Source organism: Arvicola amphibius, chromosome 6 (assembly GCF_903992535.2).
Source record: "Arvicola amphibius chromosome 6, mArvAmp1.2, whole genome shotgun sequence".
Lineage (NCBI taxonomy): Eukaryota > Metazoa > Chordata > Mammalia > Rodentia > Cricetidae > Arvicola > Arvicola amphibius.
The window spans coordinates 16,894,442-16,913,629 of NC_052052.2; the positions used below are offsets into that span (position 1 = coordinate 16,894,442).

The following is a 19,188-nucleotide window of genomic DNA, read 5'->3' on the forward strand; positions in this document are numbered from 1 at the left end:
CCTACAAGGTGTGTGGGATTTATTATGTTATAATGTATTGTTATTATGAACATTGTTCCAGACAAGAAACTGAGGCACAGAAGGATTAACGCCAACAGCTTGCCCAAGGTCACATTGCTACTAGTTAGCAGAGGCAGTCTTTGAGCCCACGCAGGCCTTACTCCACAGCTCAGGAAACAAAGTTTCTCTTTTGTGCATATGGTTGTGTGAAGGAATAGCATGCCCAGGCTTGCGAGCAAGTGTGTGTGTGTGTGTGTGTGTATGTGTGTGTGTGTGTGTAAGCCAGACGTTGACACCGGGTGACTTTCTCACTCGTTTTCCTCCTTATTTCTTTTAGATAGTCTCTTATTGAACCTGGAGCTCACTCACTGGCTAGACCAACTGGCCAGCCCACCCCAGTGATCCTCCTATCTGTGCTCGCACCAGCACCGGGATTATAGGAGCCCACTGCCACGCCTGGCTTTTTATGTGAATGCTGAGGGTCCAAATGCAGTAAGTACTTTAGCTATCTTCCCAGTTCCACAGACTTTCAGTTATCTACAGCTTTCCTTATGCCAGATAGCTAAGGCTGTTTGTCCATTAGGTGAAAAGAGGACCTCTCTGGATCATCAGAGGTGGTGAGTCCTTCCTGGACATTTTAAATGCACAGTCAGGTAAGTCATTAAGTCATCTACTAACTTAGTCTCTGCCTTTAGGGAGGTGAGTGAGACACAGTCGCTAGCCCTGGCTATGTGTGGTGTTTTTCTCCATCCTCCAGGGCAGACTTTCCTATAATATAGGACGGAGGACACTGAGCCACAGTGAATTTAGGAAGCTGGTCCAGACTCATACAGCAGGGCCTGGATTTTACTAGATCCCATCAATGCTGTCTTCTGCAAGAAAGAAGGCATCTTCTTCTGCAAAGGCTATCTTCCTTCTACCTCCTCCACAGTCTCCCCTGTTCCATCTCTGTCTCTAACAAGGACTACTACCTAGTGCCCCCTCTGATGAATATAAGCCTCACTTCTTACCCAGCATGCCTTGAGTGCTGGACCTAGGTGTGACCTGGAGGTAGGAGGTGCCTAGGAAGCCAGTGGATCTCCTTATAGTTACAACTGTCTGACCCTAGGGTACTGTGGCTTTCACCACAAAAAGGCCATGTAGTCCATCCTCCTGCCTCAGAGTAAGGCTTAGCTCAGGCCCTTCCAGGCAGTAAATTCCCATCTCTGAAGATCCCAAAGTTGTTCCTGGGGCTCTCCACATTCTGCACTGCCTCCACCCCAGATCCACATAGCTGCCTTTGTCTTAGGCTATCCTGGGCTTTTCCCCAGTTCCGTCTGTACCTTTTCCAGAGAGTAAGTCAGTGGGGCTCTGCCGCGGGGACGTGGCTCCTCCCAGCTCAGAACTGCGTAGGCCTCTCTGATCTCGCTGGCGTGGACATTGGTTGGGGCTGAGGGAATGGTCACAGCATCTGGAATCCAGAGTCATTAGGGAGAGATGAGTGTGCCTTTAAAGACCCCTAATCTCAGCCCTGCAATCCACAGAGGATGCTAAGACCATGGGGCGGGGTGGGGGGGCAGAAGTTTGTCCAGCAAACCCAGACAGAGACAGCACCAGACCCTGCCCCTGCCCAGGGCTCCTCTTTATAAGTAATTTATTCCACAGAGACACAGCCAGGCAGTCTGCAGGGACCCCATGTTGTTTGGTTTCCTGTGAGCTGATTCTCCTACACTCTAAACACAATAGCTTTCCTATTCTGCCAGTCAATTAACACAAGTCCCTTAGCTGTGAGGGGCTGGTTCTAGGGGCAGAGCTGGGGGAAGGTCACACATACCTTCGAAATCACTCTTGCTGATGGTGAACTTGCTGCCCAGGTCAAAGGGAATCTCTAGGAAACAGGATGGGGCACAGGGGATTGGGTTAGGAACCAGCCAGTCACCTCATGGTCTGTATCCTGCCTGGTTCTGCTTGGCCTGGCAGTCCTGGCCATGCAACTTCAGGACCTAGCTTTCTTAGAGCCCAAAGTGGACCCTGTTGTTCTTGGGCAGATGGAGACAGACATAGGAGCCATGTGTTTAGACTTCATAGAGCTGGGGCAAACCCAAGGCATGGTGACTTCTAAGGGCTGGAAGAGGTATGTCCCTAACACCCTTAGGTGGGGCTCTTGAGGGCATCTCCCTCAAACTAAGGACACCTGAAGTGGCAGCTGTGATCAGAGCTTGGACAGCTGTCTCCTAGCAATGGGTCAGTGCCTCCCTCCAGACTAGCTGTTTCTCTCCTCTCAGGGGAGGGGTTCCTAAAGACAGGCCTGAGCCTCCTCAACCAGACTAAGGGTACTTAAGAATCAAACTATGAGTTCTCATCAAACTAGGGCTGGGAAGAGCTCTCTCTCTCTCTCTCTCTCTCCTCTCTCTCTCTCTCTCTCTCTCTTTCTCTCTCTTTTCTCCCCCTCTCTCTTTCTCTCTGTCTCTCTTTCTCTCCCTTTCTCTTTCTTTCTTTTCTCAGGCTAAGGCTTCCTGGAGGTTGGGCTGTGTGTCCCGGTGATGGTTGGTTTTAGTTTGTCAACTTGATAGGACTTACAATCACCATGGAAACAAACCTCTGAGCATGCCTGTGAGGGAGAGTCAAATGAGGTGGAAAGACCCATCCTAAATGTGTGTGTGTGTGGGGGGGGGGACACCACTTTTTTTTCTGTAGGTGCATTGGTGTTTTGCTTGCATGAATGTCTGTGGAGGGTGTCAGGTCCCCTGGAACTGGAGTTACAGACACTTGTGAGCTGCCATGTGGCCGCATTCTGTGGGCTGGGGTTCTGGACTTGGTAAAAAGAAGAAACTGAGATAGCCAGTGGTCTCTCCCTGCTTCCTGACCATGGATACAATGTGACCTGCTGCTTTGTGCTCCTAGGCTCTCCTGCTGTGAGGGACCATATCCTAAAACTGGGAGCCCAAACAAGCCCTCCCTTTCTTACATTATATTTACTAAGTGTTTTTGCCACAGCAGTGACAACGGAATCAGGCCACCTCTTTCCTAGTAAGGTAGTCTATTCTGAGTGCCCTGACTGGGTCCCTCCAGTGTCCCCCCAGGATCTTCATACTCACCTCTCTTCCTCTGGATTGCATCATGGTCACCCATGACAACTGCTTCTGAAGCCTTGGAAGGGAGACTGCTGCCGGCCTTGCAGATGGCGCGCACACGGAATCGATAGCTCTGCCCTTCAGTGAGGCCTTGGATCGGGCACCGGCAGGTTCCCCCAGGGGCCTTATGGCAGGGCACCCACTCCTCTGAATCACCCTTGCACCTATAGAAATAGACCCTGGCTTTCAGCTCTTTCCAGTCTGAGCTCTGCAGGGCCTGTTTTCTGCACACAGGCTGTAGCTGCCTTCTGCCCATGCATGTCCCCTTCCCTCACTTAGAAGCCTTACTCCAGACTAGGCCTAGAGGACTTTCACCATCTACCACCGTGCTGATCGGAAGATCCAGTGCTTCTGGAGAGCTGGCAGTGTCCCTGACACCATGATGGGACCTTCACCCCCACTTCTATTTTGTCTTCCCCCTGTTCCTGCATACTTAGAAGGCTAGAAAACCAAATACAGGCCTAGACACACATAGTGGCCACTGGCTCCTCTTCCCCTAGGCCTGGTTTTCTCCCTAGCTCTGACTTCAGCATCCACAGCACATGAAGGATGTAGGGAGTTCTGTGTCTCCACCCATTCTTCCCCATCTCAGTATGTCCCTCTTTGGGGTCTGACCTAGCCACCAAATTCACAGGTACTCAGGCTTCAAAGTGTTTAATGGTTTTGTCCCAGAATTCTAGCATCAGTGTGAAAGAGATCTGGAAATCTGCCCACCCTTGAATTGTCTCTGTTATCTGCTTGCCCTGTTCTGAGAATCAGGGATGAGAGACCTAGCGCTGACTTTGTTTTCTTTTTTCTGCCTCTTCTTCTTTGCCCCACCAACATGCACACAAACTGTTTGTCAGTATTCTGCCCAATGGGCTTTGCCACACCAGAATGCAACTCACAGCTCGATGGAGTAGTCAGTGATGATGCTACCCCGGGTGTCACTGGGTGGGGCCCAGGTCAGGGTCAGGCAGTCTCTATGCACATTCAGGCACCGGACATTTAGCGGGGAGCCTGGTGCTCCTGGCTTCTCAGCTGCAGCATCTGAACCCCAGGAGGAGGAAAAAAAAAGGGACTCATCCTCAGCCTGAAAACACTGGGCAGCCAGACCTTCCCCCGGCCCCTATCTGACCTCCTTGTCCCTTGAGTCCTCTAGGGCCTCAGATCTGACCTGGAGGACCAGTGATGGGGCTAACCTGGCCCCCACTAGACAGCAGCATTGGAAGGGGACTATGTATCATTTATTAGGTGCCATTTTATACCAGGTGCTGGAACAGTTGAAACAATTAATCTGGGAACTCCAGAGCAACCTCTGTTTTGGAGGTGAGGAGCTGAGTCTCCCAGAGGTGGAGTAATGCATTCAAGGACTCCCTGCTCACAGAATGGCCAAGCCAGGGGCTGAATACAGACAGGGTTAAGACACCAGAAGCAGAACTCAAACAATGATTAGAACCTCCAAACACTGTACAGAGCCCCCATCCTGTCCCCACCATGTCTCCTACTAGAGATTGTGGAGACTTGGCCAAGCCTCTCAGGATCCACAAGATGCTACTGCAGGGACCCATAGAAACCAACCCAACATCCTCATCTTATAGCAGAGGGACCCAGGCTCCGAGAGCTGTAAGTCTCCCCTGCAGAGCTGTGGTGTCTGGTTCTACCACCCCTTACCTCTTATAAAGACGTAAGCACTCTGCTCCTGCGGCCCAAAGGGGGAGGAGACTCGGACTGTGTAGAGCCCCTCATCCTCCTTGTAGGCGCAGGAAACCTTCACGAATGCCTGGCGGTCTGCATAGAGTATCTGCCTTCGTGTTGAAGATCCCAGGAGCCTGCCTGTGGAGGGGAAGATGGGCCAGTGTGAGCTCAGGAGGGCTCCTGACCTCACCTGGGAGCTCATAGCTCAGGGCTCTGGAGGTTCTGGTCAGATGCAAGAGGGGAGGAGAGAGAGAGAGAGAGAGAGAGAGAGAGAGAGAGAGAGAGAGAGAGAGAGAGAGAGAGAGAGAGAGAGAGAGGAGGGGGGCTGGTGTGGCCACAGGCTGAGGCTCAGGTTGGTGGTAGAGGTGGACATTGAGGATTTTCAGGGCTCTGTCAGTGTGGGCTCTGAACTCTCCTCTAAGATATCTAGAGGATGGGACTGGGGCTCAGGAAGGGCGGGGTTCAAGAAGAGGGTAAAGGTTTAGCAGGTGAGGGACTAGTTCTGTGGGAAAAAGTGCTGAACCCTGCATGCAGCCTGGCGGTTTAGCAAGAGGGGGCTCAGTGGATGAAAGTAGTGGTTTCCTTTCTTTTAGATACTGTCTCGTGTAGCCCATGACTTGTGATCCTCCTGCCTCTGCCTCCTGAGTGCTGGATGACAGGCATATGCTTTCATGCCCTATTTATGTGGTCCTGGGAATAGAAGGCAGGACTTCAGGCTGACAGGCGAGCCTACTTTAATGTAGGAAGTGGACTGACTGAGAGATGGGAGCTCAGAAAAGGCCAGGGTCTCACACAGTGAAGAGGGGGGGAGGACCGAGGTCAGTAGAGAGACTCGGGATCTGGGATCTGTAAGGAGGCCCTGGAGTGGGGCTTTGGGAGTGGCCTTGCACAGAGCTGCCTTGGAGAAAGGTCCTTTCTTTTCGCCAAGACTCCTCCCCCTGTCGGCACTCTATTTTGAGTGATGGACAGGTTTGGGAAAACACATCAGTCTTGTTATTGCAGCTGTCCCTCAGGGCTCCTCCACTCCACCCCGCCCCCAGCAGGTGCCACCTTCCTGGGCTCCAGGCAGGGGTGTGGAGATGAGAGGGAGGCTGTGCTCCTTGTCCTTAGGCTGCCGGCCTGGTCACAGTCAGGACCAGAGAGCCAGCTGGCCTCTGTCCTCAGAGTAGCCAGCTCTAGTCCTTCGCTGAGCCACCCTGGACCTTAACCTTGAACACACACACACATACACACACACACACACTCACATACACACTTACATACATACTCACACATACATATACATACATTCACAAACAATACATGCACACACACACACACCCTTACACACATACACACTTACATTCTCATCCATACCCACATACTCACACACACTCTCATATACTCACACACACTCTCATATACTCACACACACACTCACTCACATACACACTCTCTCACACACATACACATACATATACATACATTCACAAACACACACTCATAATATATACACTCACACATACTCACATTTACACTTACATTCACAAACACACACTCACTCACATACACACTCTCACACACATACTCACACTTACACTTACATTCACAAACACACGCACTCACATACACACTTGCATGCTCACACACACATACTCACATACTCACACAAGTGCATGCACATGTACACATGTATGCACACATGCTCACACATTGTCTTCAGAAAGCCTGGGGTAAGCTACACACCCGTCCTGCTTCCCCTGGCCTTGGCCTCTGGTCCCTTTGTCTTAAACATCGTTGCTCACTCCAGGGTGGAGGTGACACGTGAAGTCAGTTCCTGATAGCAGCCACCTGAGTAGACCTCACTAACAGTGGCTGTAGTGGCTTCTCTGACATGCAGCTCCCTAAGCCCACGCTGGTCTCTACCCGCTCCTGGACCTGAATTCAGAGAGGAGTCTTGGAGGGCCAATTGGGCCCTTTTGTTCCTAGGGCATATCGAGACAGACAGAGTCTGAGGCCGCTGGTTTCTAAGGGCTGAGGGAACTATGGCCCCCAAACCCCCAGATACGATGCTTTTCAGGGCAGAAGGATTGCCTTCCTCAGACTGAGGGCACCCAAGATGCAGCCATGATCCTCCCCTGGACAGCTGTCTCCTAGGGATGGGTCTGGTGCCTTCCATCAGACTGGCATTTCTTCCCCTCAGAGTAGGAGTTCCTCAGGACAGGCTGAGCCTCCTCCATCAGACAAGGGATGCTTAAGAAGAAGTCTGTGAGTTCAGGGTATGCCTCTGGGGAATGGACTGCATTCACTGGGGTGGAAAGACCCACCCACAGGGTGGTGCCTTTCCCTGACTGGGTCCTGGACTAAGTCAGAAAGGGCGCTCGCTGAGCAGCAGTTAGTGTGCATCGCTCACTCACGGCTCTCTGCTTCCTTAGCTGTGGATAGGATGCGAGCAGCTGCTTGGTGCTCCTGCTGTCTTGACTTCCCTGCCATGGTAGAGTGCACCCTTGAACTGCAAGCAGAAATAAACCCTTTCCCTCTTAAGCTGCTATAGTCAGGGTGTTGTATCTCAGCAACAGGAAAAGAAACAAAGAAGAGTCCTAAATCCAATGGGTGGTGCCCATCCCTCCTCTGGCACTGCCTGGGGGAGCAGCATGGCTGACTCCCGCAGGTGGGGAGGTTGTCCCTAGCTTGGGAGGGAGTGGGGCTCAGCCTTGGAAGGCCATGGCCTCACCGTCTCTGAACCACTGGATTCTCTGCTCAGCTTCTAACACATCGTCTGAGAACAAACAGGTCAGGGAGAAGGGTTCTTTCTCTCGGGCAAAGATGGGCTTCAACACCGATGTAAACTCCACGCTGGGGCCGAACATAGACCCTGGGTGGGGACAGAAACGTGAGATCAAAGTCTTGAGACACTGGCCATCCTGGGGCTCTCCTGGACTGTTCCCTGTTCCTCTGACTCTCAGAGGCACATCAGCTGGGAAAGACGTCCTGGGGTGGAAGGAACCACGTAAGTCAGCATGTCTGTCAGGGATCAGCGCCTGTGAGAGCCTTCCGTGGATAGCCTTTGCGGGCCATAGTGATTGTTCTGAGGAGGACCACGGGGATCCCAGATGCCCTGCCTCCATCCATCCCCAGCCCACTTACGTTTAAAGATCTCTGAATCGAAGCCAGCATCTTTCTCAAGGTAAGCTGCAAAAATAAGGCAAACGCAGCTGGAGAGGACTCAGGCACCCAATCCTATACATCTGGGGGCATAGTCTTGGGTATGGGTTTGAGTTCCTACTTGTCATTGATCCCTGCAGCCCCTCTGGGGAAAAAGTCACTTTGGTTCCTGTGCCCCAGTTTTCTCATCAGTAAAAGGGGAGCTGTGGTTGCTCCCTGATGGCATGGGTTATGAACAAACTGGTTTCCAAGAATAAAGCCCCAAGTCAGCCCCCTGCACACAATAGGTGCTTCATAAATGCTGTTTTTCCTCCTCTGTCTGGAGTTTCTGACAGGATCATACACTGTCCTCAAAGGGGACAATCGTGGCCAGAGACTCTGGGCTTTCAGGAGGTATCATCCCAGACAGAGACTGGAGGTCCTCAGAGAGATGGACATGACCCCCAAAGACAGCTAAGGGCGGCGGCCCCTAGTGCTCAACTGCCAATCCTCACAGATGGAGAAACAGGCAGAGTCACCCAGCTAGCCCCAGCAGCCTGAGCCATGATGTGACCCTGGTCCTCAGAGTGAGGTCTGGAAAGGGTAGGAGGAGCTTCCAGGTGGTACACAGAGCTGGTGGGAGACTCAGTATTAGACCCTAGGGTCCTGTCTCCCAGCACAGGAACATGTGTAGACACCGTCCTCCCCCACGGCACTGACACCGTGGAGGGCAGGATCTGTGAGCTGATGCCTTGGGCTGGAATCCTTGAATTGCTGCTGGCCTTGATGGAGGGAGGGAGGGCTAGATAGTGGTGTGTGACCAGTGTGTGACCTTGGCCTTCACTCTGGGCACAGCCTATGGGGCAGCTCAAATGTCTACATAGAGAATCAGCATTGGTGACAGGGACAGCTGCCTCTCAAGAGCTATCTCAGGAATGTACAGAGGATAGAGGACTGCAGAGGACAGTTTAACAAGGATTGTGACAGGCAAGGAGGACAGGGCTGGACAGCTGCCTTGGCGGGCGACACACACACACACACACACGAGAGAGAGAGAGAGAGAGAGAGAGAGAGAGAGAGAGGAGAGAGGAGAGGAGAGAGGAGAGGAGAGAGAGAGAGAGAGAGAGAGAGAGAGAGAGAGAAATTCAGGGGTAGAGGAAGACAGAGAGACACACAGAGATAGACAGAGAGATATGCAGAGGTGGAGACAGAGAGAATGCACCAACTGGGAGCCTCTCACTCCAGAGCTCTGAGGGCCCGGTGTGGCATCCACAGAGGGACAGAGGACAACATTCTATCCCAGGAGCAGTGTGTCAAACTGCAGCATTTCACTGAAGAGCAGGAGCATCCGAGGAAGGAAGCAGGACCCCATTGTATAGACAAGTAAACTACTCCCACCCCCATTCCCAAGCTCAGCCAACATGACCCTTTTCTTCCGTGTGACCATAGGTCCAGGCTCTCTGCTGGTCTTGAGCTCACAGGACCTGACCTGCTGGGGATGGGTGGACTTACAGCGGATGAGGACTTTGGCGAAGGAAGAGGCCTGACCGTAGGCATTCTTCACCAGCACAGTGTAGGTGCCGGAGTCTTCAACCACACATCTGGAAAGGAGGAAGGGAGACGTTCCGTAGGAGTTCATGCCCCTCTGCAGTTGAGAAAGGCTGGGTGGGAAGGGAGCCTGGGGGGAAGACCTGGGACTGTGTATCTTTGGGCTGGTCACTGGGTCTTGCTGGCGGGGGCCGCTCGTTCTGGTTGTCCAGAACCAAAATAACCATGTAGAAACTGTATTATTTGCAAAACTGTTTGACCAATAGCTTAAGCGTATTTCTAGCTAGCTCTTACATCTTCATTTAACCCATTTCTATTAATCTGTGTATCACCACGTGGCTGTGATTTATGTGGCTGTGATTTACCAGGTAAAGTTAGGTCTGACCTACTTTCCCACAGGGTAGAAGATTTGCTGATGCTTAGTGCCAATCCATGCCAGAACCAGGTACAATGCCCGAATCTTCTGTCTGAAGCGTGGGTCTCATCACCAGCCAGACCAGCCCCATATGTGCTCACCCTCCTCCCCCCAAAAAAAGAGCATAACTGGTTCCTGTCCAAGATTCCTTGGTGACAGAGTAGGCAGTAGGATGTGTCCATCTGGCCCAATAGGTAAGCCAAGAGTCCCTTAGTGTCCCTCTGCTCCCTGACACTCAGGCAAGATCTCTCTTGCTTCAAAGGCCAGTCTTACTGGACTCCCAAATTTCCTCCCAGTCTTACAAGCCTTCTGAGCACGAGGAAACCGGGCGCCAGAGTCCAGCTTTGGTCTCAGTGGCGCTGGGACCTGAGTCATGGAGGATGGGCCACACAGGGTCTGTGATTTTACCTCCTGATTTCCAGGGTCAGCAGCCCATAGTTGTTGGTGATTCGGTACTTTCCAGGTGGAAAGAGGCGGGGATCGATCCGGATGTCATTCTTGTACCTGTGGAGACACAGTAGTTGTGGTGAGCTGGAGGGGCGCTGAGCTTCTCAGGGATGGAGTTCAGCCTCAGTAATGTACTGCTCACCGCTGGCAACACCCTTCACTGCCTGCCTCAGCATCTCCTGGGAAATGGGAAGGCACCGGACTGGCCCCGCACACGGTGCTGACTCTGCAGGACTGCTGTGACCCTGAGGTAGGATAACACTTGCTCATTGTTCAGAGATCCATTCCAGTCTGGGGTCGCTCTCAGAGGCACGCCCAGGGCACACCGGGGGTAGGCCTTGTACTTTCGATCCTCTTTGAGGGGCTTGTATCAATGAAAGTGCCACAACCTTCCTCTATGGCTCTTCAGGGCAGAAATTATAATTACTGTTATTATTTATTAAAGTTTTAAAATTGGGTCTCAGGTAGCCTGGGTTAGCCTTGATTTTGAAATGTAGCCAAGGATGACCATGAATTGTTTATACTCCTGCCTCTGTCTTTCCAGTGCTGGGCACACACGCGTACAGCTACCAAACCTAGCTGTTGCTGCTTGTCTTTCTCTCCTCTTCCCCTCCCAACACCTCCATCTCCTTGCTTCTCCTCTCTCTCCTCCTCTTCCCCCTCCTCTTCCATCTCCCGGTTTCTCCTCTCTCCTCCTCTTTCGCCCTTCCCCCTCCGCCTCCATTTCCCCTCCTTCTCTCTCTCCTCTTCTTTCTTTCTCCCCACTCCTCTATCTCTGCTCCTTCTCTCATTTTCCTCTCTTCCCCTCCATCTCCCTCCTCATCTTCTCTCTCCTCTTTCCCCTTTCCCCCTCCTCCATTTCTCCCTCTTCTTCCTCTTCCCTTCTTTCCCTCCATCTTCCCACCCTCTTCCTCCCTCTCCTTTTCTCCCTTCCCCCCCTCCTCTCTCTTCTTCCCCACCTCTTCCTCCATCTTCTTTGGAGACAGAGTCTCACTACGTAGCTCCCACGAGCCTTGAATTTGAGATCTGCGGGACTCAGCCTTTGAGTGTTGGGGTTACATGCACCTCCTCATCTGGATTTTTGTTCTTAATTTTAGCTCTCAATTAAATCAGCCAAGAAACTTTAAAGATCATTGCAGGGAGCTGGAGTGTAGGCTCAGTGTGGAGCGTTTGCCTAGCACACACGAGACTGGGGTTTGTCACAACAGCACCGAAGGCTCCTTACTATGTGTGGTGTTTGACACAAGCCTTGTGGGGTCTGCCTCAGAGACATTGTTCTCCCATAGCAGTTTCCTCTACTCCTAAAGAAACAGGGTTTACTGTGGAGCCTCCCAGCATACCGCCTGTCTCTTTGCCCTTCTTGCTGGGAGGTGTGGTCATGTGACAATGGTCAACAGCAAGTGCGGACAGGTGCCACAGGGCTGCTGATGACACACTCTGCCTCACACTGACCTCTGTGTCCTGGGGTTGGAAAAAAGATGGGGTGTTGTGCTGTGGGCAGAATTGCCGGGGGCCAGTGCTGTGTTCAGACACCAGGGAGAAGAACAAATTCCTACCTTACTTAAGCTGCTGAAGGACAAAACAAAGCAACTCCATACTCAGGAGTCAGGCTGTGTCCCAGATAAAATGAGGACTCTGGGTATAGGACCTGGACACTGGTGTGTGTGTGTGTGTGTGTGTGTGTGTGTGTGTTCCTGCTGGGGATTGACTCCTAGGTCCATACATGCTAGGCAATGGTTATACTCTGAACACACCCCCAGTATTTTGTTGTTGTTGTTGTTATTATTGTGGTGGTGGTGGTGGTGGTGTGTGTATGTGTCTCAGGAGTGAATGCAGAGATGCCTCTTCATGCTCAAGTACTGGCAGTTGAAGTTAAAGAGGAGGGCATCCTTGTTGCAGACAGAGGGCGCCCCAGGCTGAGGACAAAGCCTTCCTTGGATCTGGCCTGTGTGTCAGAGGTGCTTTGTTTATCTCCATGGTTACAGAACAGAGGCACGCCCACTCTGTCCCCAGGCTGTACCCATTTCTGAAAGGGGCCCAGCAAAGTCCCCTATGGGGAGGGCAGTGCCTAATCTGGGCACACATCTCTCCGGCTCTGAGGGCCAGGCCCCTAGCCCACACCTGTCAGGAACATTCCAGACACCTCAGGCTGTCCAGGCTCTGCTTTCCTCTCAAGACACAGCTGCAGCTCCAGGCGTGGCCTGCATTGCCAGGCCTTCAGCCTCATTCTGCCCTTCCAGTGAGAGGGGCCTCATGAAAGAGACGTTTACTATTTGCCGAAATTGCATTGTTCTCTGAGACGGTGTCTGACTGGGCAGCCTAGGCCAGTCTCAGATTTGTGAACTTCCTGCCTCATTCAGTTTCCTAAAAGCTGGGGTCACAGATCTGACCTTCTAAGCTTAGCTCTCCCCGTGTATTTTGATGTTAGATAACATTTTATCTTTATTTTTTATTTATTTTTTGTTTTTGAAATAGGGTCTCATTATGTAGCTCTAGTTATCCTGGAACCACAACCCAGCCTTTTGTGTTGTTGTTGTTTATTTTTTTTAATTAAAAAATAATTCTGTGCAGGAGGTGTGTGTGGGATTGTGCGTGTGAGTGCAGAACCCATAGAAGCCTGAGACGTTGGCTCATTAAACTGAAGTTACAGGCAGCTGTGAGTTCCAGCATGGGTGCTGGGAGTTGAACTCTGAACCTTTGGAAAAGCAGTACTTATTCTTAACCATTAAGCAACCTCTCTAGCCCTAGATTTCATTTTTAAGGGTACTAAGAGATTTATTTTAGGTGACTTCAGTGAGATTCAAGGTTTATTTCTGTGGGCTAAACATGGCCAGAGTGGGCCTCTCTTCACCTGGTCAGCTCTTGCCCAGATCCCTAGCTATCTGGGAACCCTAGCTGTCTGGAGCTTCTAAGGCATCCTCTGCAATTTCCTGTCTCTCTCCCTAAGGCATCCTCTGCATTTTCCTGTGTCTCTCCCTAAGGCATCATCTGCATTTTCCTGTGTCTCTCCCTTACCATGTCTCATCTTGTCCCTGACAATGAAGCTGAGGATACGACACTACCACCTGCCATCACTCTCCATTTTCTCCCATGTACCTGGGCTGGTCAGTCACAACATCTTGTCTGGCTCCAGCCTGCTTTCCAGCAGTTGCTGTCCCCCTCCCTTTGCCTGTCCCTAGCACCCTCTGAGCTCCGAACTCCTCCAAATACCCAGATTTGGGTTTCTCTCTCCTGTTCACATGCAGTCCCAAGTAGAGCACCAGGCTTCCACTGTGCACCACCCCAGGACAGACCCCTCCTCCCCCTGCCTGCCCTACTCAGCAAGTCCGTCCTCAGCCATGCCAGCTCCAGTCTGTGTAACCAAGTGCTCAGCATGTTTGCCTCTCTAGGGAAAGTGTACGTTTGAGTCCTGTTAACGTTTCTGCACCTGGGAAATGACCAGCAGTTGCTGAATGGACTCTCTTGATAAGCCTGGATCTTGAGCCGGGACATCGTCCTTAGAGACCAATCACGTGGTTATGCTCCCGGATTGTGGAATCAGGAGCACCAGGGGCCACCAGAGTCAGGGGGGCTGGACAACCTGGCCTTGGATTCTGCCTTTTTTTTTTTTTTTTTTTTTTTTTTTTTTTTTTTTTTGGTTTTTCGAGACAGGGTTTCTCTGTGGCTTTGGAGCCTGTCCTGGAACTAGCTCTTGTAGACCAGGCTGGTCTCGAACTGACGGAGATCCGCCTGCCTCTGCCTCCCGAGTGCTGGGATTAAAGGTGGATTCTGCCTTTTCAGAAATGCTTGGCTTCTCCTTGTTGACGGGAACAGAAAGCAATCCCCCTCCTAGAGGTTCCCGGGGACTGCCTTAGCTGGGGACTTAGGAGCCGTGGTGGGCAGGGTGTGGCTGCAGATGACCAGCTGAGACTCTGAACCCCAACTTAGCTCAGATCTGAGTTGAAAGCAGACCTCCTACTGGGGCCAACCACTTGCGCATAGGATTGCCTTGGTCTCCATGGCACCTCAGTGCCCAGCACACTCTCCCATGCGCGACTTTGAAGGTGTGCCAGCTGGAACTGGCCAGCCTGGAGGCCAGCTCCCTGTCACTTGGCAGATGTCTCTCTTAGTTGTGTCCCGCCTACATGCTTTCTATCCTCAACTTCTCAGCAGTGTGTGCTTTAAGATTAAAAAAAAAAATCTTACGTATTGATCTCTTGCTCTTTGGTTACTGGAAGGATTCCCGAATTTGAATCCTGGTCCACTTTGGTTGTGTGACCTTAGCTTAGGCTCAAATGGGATACGAATGCTGGATCTATGTAAAGTGGTCCCAGCAAGATGCCACCCTTTTCTTCTGTTTTTGGACCATGGACTGTTCCCCCTCCAGCTCCCATGCTACCTTTTCTGAGAAGAGGATACTTCGGTCCTGGACAGGCACTCCCCCTCCCACTCCCGTTTGATCTGAGCAGGACCATGCTTACACTTCTCTGTGGCTCGTTCTCCCTAGGCTGAGTATTCCTTGAGGGTGAGACCCTGACAAGCACAGTGATACTAATGGGATATTGTTGAGTCACCTTCCTTGTCCTGCAGCATTGGCAACTGGCCCAAGACCCAGTGAACAGAGACGCTGCTCTGTGGACAACATGTCTCCTTCTAGGAAGTGGCTACTATTCCCCCCATCTCTGCCACCTTGTTCAGGGGAACCCTCACAGTTGGGAGGCTTCTGGGGTTCTGGTATGCTTCTGGAAATGTCTCATCTTTTCCCAGCTCTTCCCATTTTTCTTTCTTTTAAAGACATGATCCTCCTGCCTCAGTCTCCTGAGTGCTGGGATGGCAGGCACGCACGCCGCACCTGTCACTTTTTCCCAGCTCTTGTCTAGTTCCTCCGTGGAACTTTGCATGAATCAGCGGGACAAGGGGTCTTCAGCCCATTGTATGAGCAGGAGCCACAGGCAAAGCCGGAAGCAGATTGGGGAAGGTTAGATCACATACCTGAGGGCACACACCGAGGCAGCAGAAAGAATGCTAGGCCTGACTTTAGGCTCACACTCTAGATCTGAACCCGTTCTCCCAGCAGGGTCCTGGCCTCCCCAACTCCTCCCTAGCTTCTAGGCTGTGTCTTGACTCCCAGACAGTCTCTGGTGCTGAAGATGCCCAGCTCAGAGCAGCTGCCTTCTCCTGCCATCAGAATTTTTACAAGGGCTTGCGCTCCAGGGGTCCAGTCTCCTAGGCCCAGGCTGGCAGGGAGGTGACTAAGAATAACCGAGACCTGAGGTGGCCTGCGGCTCCCAGGCAGCTGTCATTGCTCTGTGTGTAGGGTGGGTAGAGCTCAGAGTCTGTGGGCTGTGGCCTTGCTGAGACAGAGGAGCCTTGGGTGAAGACGGAGGACCACAAAGCACTCCCAGAGGGATGTCACCGGGCCCAGGGGCTTACCAGGTGACCTGGAACGGAGGCGAACCCTGGATGGTGCAGGTCAGCAGGACAGTGGTGTGCTCCCAGACGGCATGAGAACGAAGCGGGATCCAGAACCAAGGGCCCCGGCCAGAGCACAGTTCAATCAGCTCCTTGGCCTCCCGGACCTTCTCCTCTGTCTGGAGGTGAAGGGGTGAGTGACTCCTAGGGCCAGAGATGGCTTCCCCACCATGTTGCCCCTTACCCCAGCCCCAGCATTCAGACTCTGGCTGAGCTCTCATTCACTCCACCTTGAGGCAGTGTTGCCCAGTGGGCAGGGAGTGTGCTCTAGGACCAGCTACGGGATCTTAGGCAGAGCCTCATTCTCCTTGCCTGTGAAATGAGGATGATGAAGATATTTATTTGCTCATACCCCCTAAAGGGGGATTGTAAAGGGGGAGTAAGTGTCAATTTATGAAAAACACAGGGGTTCTGTAAAGAAGCCACCTGAAGTGTGACCTGGGCAGTGGGTAGGGAAGTGACATCGGAACCTGCACAGTTGTGAAGGTCTTCTAGATCTGAGGTGTCACTCTACAAATCTAAGCTCATTTAATCTCTACCTCAGCACAGGGCTGTTACAGCCACACCTGAGACACAGACCGGGAAACTGAGCCTCAAGTCTGACCCTTTCCCAGGTTACACAGCCAAGCGTAGGGGCAGCAGGATTGGAATCCAGGGCCCGGGGCCCTTTCCTGGATGCCTCTTGAGAAGGGGGTGAGAGTGAGGACAGGACCTGTGGTGGGTGTTAGAGTCAAGGTGGGGGGCACCCCAGCACCTCACCCGTTGACGCAGAGCCTTCCAGTCTTGTCTCTGGCGCAGCAGCCTCTGGGTCCGGAGGAAGGCTGTCTCCATCCGCTCCAAGTCATTGCCGAAGCCCACCCGCTTCTGTCCACGCTCCTCTAGCTCCACTGTGGTGGTCTGGCGCCTCAGCTTGGCTTCCCTGCAGGGTTGGGACTCAGACATGGCCCACTGAGGCTGGAGCAGTCATATGCCGCTCCCCACATGCTAGTGGTCCTGGGGAATGTGCTTTAGGGACAAGCACAGCCTTGAACTCGTGGTCCTCCCGCCTCCTGAATGTTCAGAACTCAGGTGGTGGGAGGACCAAAAGTTTAAGGCCACCGTTGGCTACATAGCAAGTTTGAGATCAGCCTAGGCTACATGAAACCCTGTCTCAAGAAAGTGTAGGTGTGTGTGTGTGTGGTGGGGGGGGGGCAGCGGAGCGGGAGGAAGACACCTGCTTACAGCTGGGGTTTAATAAATATGTAGTCATAAATAGAGAGTGTGAGGTTCCTCAACAAACCATTGGTTGGTTTTCTTTTCCCCCCTGAGACAGGGTTTCTCTGTGTAACAGCCCTGGCTATCCTGGAACTCGCTCTGTTGACCAGGTTGGCCTCAAACTCACAGAGATTCCCCTGCCTCTGCCTCCTGAGGGCTGAGATTAAAGATGGGTGCCACTAACAGGCCCAGTTTTTTTTGGCTGATTTTTTGCTGTGTCTAAGTGGACAGGTGTTCCCCTCCCCATTTCATAAGAGCAGGAAAATGAGGTCTAGTGACTTGATTGGGGACAGCAGGATGGTGTCCCAGCTGTGGTACCTTTGGAGAGGCACTCAGGGACAGCCAGCCCTTCCCTTACTTGTGCTGCTCTCCAGTCATGGGGATAACTGCATGGGGATAGTCCCTTCCTGCTGCTGGAACACTTCTAGGGGACAGGGTGAAGTCTGGTGTGGAGAAAGTGGCTGGTTTGTACTCTGCCTAGCCCTTCTCCTCCAAAAGGAACTTCAGACAGGTCCATTGTGTATCAGCAGGAACCCAGTGGTGAGGTAGAGGACGGAGGACCCGGGATCAGGGTCAAGACAAGACAGCCCTTCCTCATCCAGGGACAGCCACGTGACTTACCAGGACAACTCCGAGGAGGCCGTCAGGGCCAGGGCAGCAGCTAGGGCATAGTCTTCGGAGCTGAACTGCTGTTCCTCCTCACTGCCAGGAGAAAGGGAGGTCACCGCTCTTGGGGGACTACCTGGGGTTCCGGAGATCATGGCTGGACATTAGGGTATCAGCAGGCACCCCCTGAGCTCTCTTCTCACACTGAACCTCCCTCTTCATGCCGGCGTCTCAGAGAGCAGGGGCGTCTGCTCACCCCGGACAGGCTCCAGAGGACACACCGTGCCTTCTGTTAGGGTCTGGATATGAGGCGTCCCCTAAAGGACTTGTGTTGAAAACTAAGTCCTCAACTAGCAGATTACTCATTGAGAAGTGACTGGACCACAGGGCTGTGTGCTCATCAGTCAACGGAATCCCTGATGGACTCAGTTTGAGGCTTTAGCAGGGCAGAAGAAACATCCAGAGGCAAACCTTAGTTGGAGGAAGTAGGTCTTGGGGCTTTGTCATGTCCCAGGTTCCTCCATTCCTTCTTTGTTCTGGCCACCCTTCTGTTATGATGCTTGTTCTGCCTCACCCCAGGCTCAGAGCAGGGAGCCAAGACTGGAATGAATCCCCAAAAGGGCCATCCAAAAAAAACACATAAAAACCCAAAAACCAAAAACACCCACTTCTAATGTGTTTTTCTCAGGTGCTTTGACACGGTAGCAAAAAGTCCCCAACACATTCCCCCATCAGCCTGTGTGTCCTCTCAGACAGACAGACAGACAGTCCTTTCAGACAGGGCCTGTAGAGAACTGCCCCTTCTTTCTTTCACTCAGATAGGGCTGGGGGTTAGCTCAGAAGAGGGGGGGTATGCTTCCCATCCTAGATAGGAGTCTCCGGACAGCTGGTCTGTGCTTTCCCTTCAAACTGGGGTCCTGGGGGTGAGGAGGGGCCCTAGTGGGGAGGGACCCCCTGGCCAGGGATGGGTACCCCACCTGCTGCGGTAGGTCCGCCTCTGCACAGAAGAACCCATGTGCAGGCTGTGCTGCCGCTCCTCTCTCTGTTCCTCCTCCTGCCTGTGTTCCAGTCTGTGGACCTGCACGGCCTGGGAGGCTTGGGGTTCCCCAGCATTTCCAGGACTGTGGGGCAGAGTCATGGTTGCAAGCGCAACAACCTGTCGAGGCCAAGGTGTATGGTCATCCTACCGCGCACCTCCCCTCCCTTCCCAAGTGCTCTGGGAACATTCCGGAGATTTCCTAATACTGTGACCCTTTAATACAGTTCCTCATGCGGTGGTGACCCCCCCAACCAAAAATTAATTTCATAACAGTAACTTTGTTACTGCTATATGAATTGTAATGTAAATAGCTGATATACGACCCCCAAAGGTGTCGCGACCCACAGGTTGAGAACCGCTGCTCTAGAGGCACACAGGAACGGAGGTCTGAGAAGGTGAAGGACCATGGTGACCAAGGCAGGCACAGGGAGAGCCTCGCTGCTCTCCTGTCCCATGTGCCTTGGCAGTGCACGAGCAGGATCCCATTGAGGAGCAGAGCCCTGGCTGCCAGCTGT

At 52.5% G+C, this 19,188-nt stretch overlaps 1 protein-coding gene across 1 annotated transcript in view; it reads right to left on the bottom strand.

Moving 5' to 3' along the window:
* Myom3 (myomesin 3) overlaps positions 1–18,772 on the bottom strand; it is a 44,484-nt gene extending 25,712 nt beyond the window's left edge. The window contains exons 1-13 of the mRNA XM_038335127.1: positions 18,612–18,772; positions 17,650–17,730; positions 16,534–16,693; positions 15,736–15,893; positions 10,285–10,380; positions 9,426–9,514; positions 7,917–7,961; positions 7,504–7,644; positions 4,767–4,928; positions 4,001–4,142; positions 3,078–3,277; positions 1,814–1,867; positions 1,323–1,450 (exon numbers count right to left, since the gene is read on the bottom strand). Coding sequence (XP_038191055.1) covers positions 1,323–1,450; positions 1,814–1,867; positions 3,078–3,277; positions 4,001–4,142; positions 4,767–4,928; positions 7,504–7,644; positions 7,917–7,961; positions 9,426–9,514; positions 10,285–10,380; positions 15,736–15,893; positions 16,534–16,693; positions 17,650–17,730; positions 18,612–18,772 — 1,617 coding nt within the window. The remainder of the gene's footprint in view (positions 1–1,322; positions 1,451–1,813; positions 1,868–3,077; positions 3,278–4,000; positions 4,143–4,766; positions 4,929–7,503; positions 7,645–7,916; positions 7,962–9,425; positions 9,515–10,284; positions 10,381–15,735; positions 15,894–16,533; positions 16,694–17,649; positions 17,731–18,611) is intronic.
* Between the last annotated feature and the right edge of the window lie 416 nt (positions 18,773–19,188).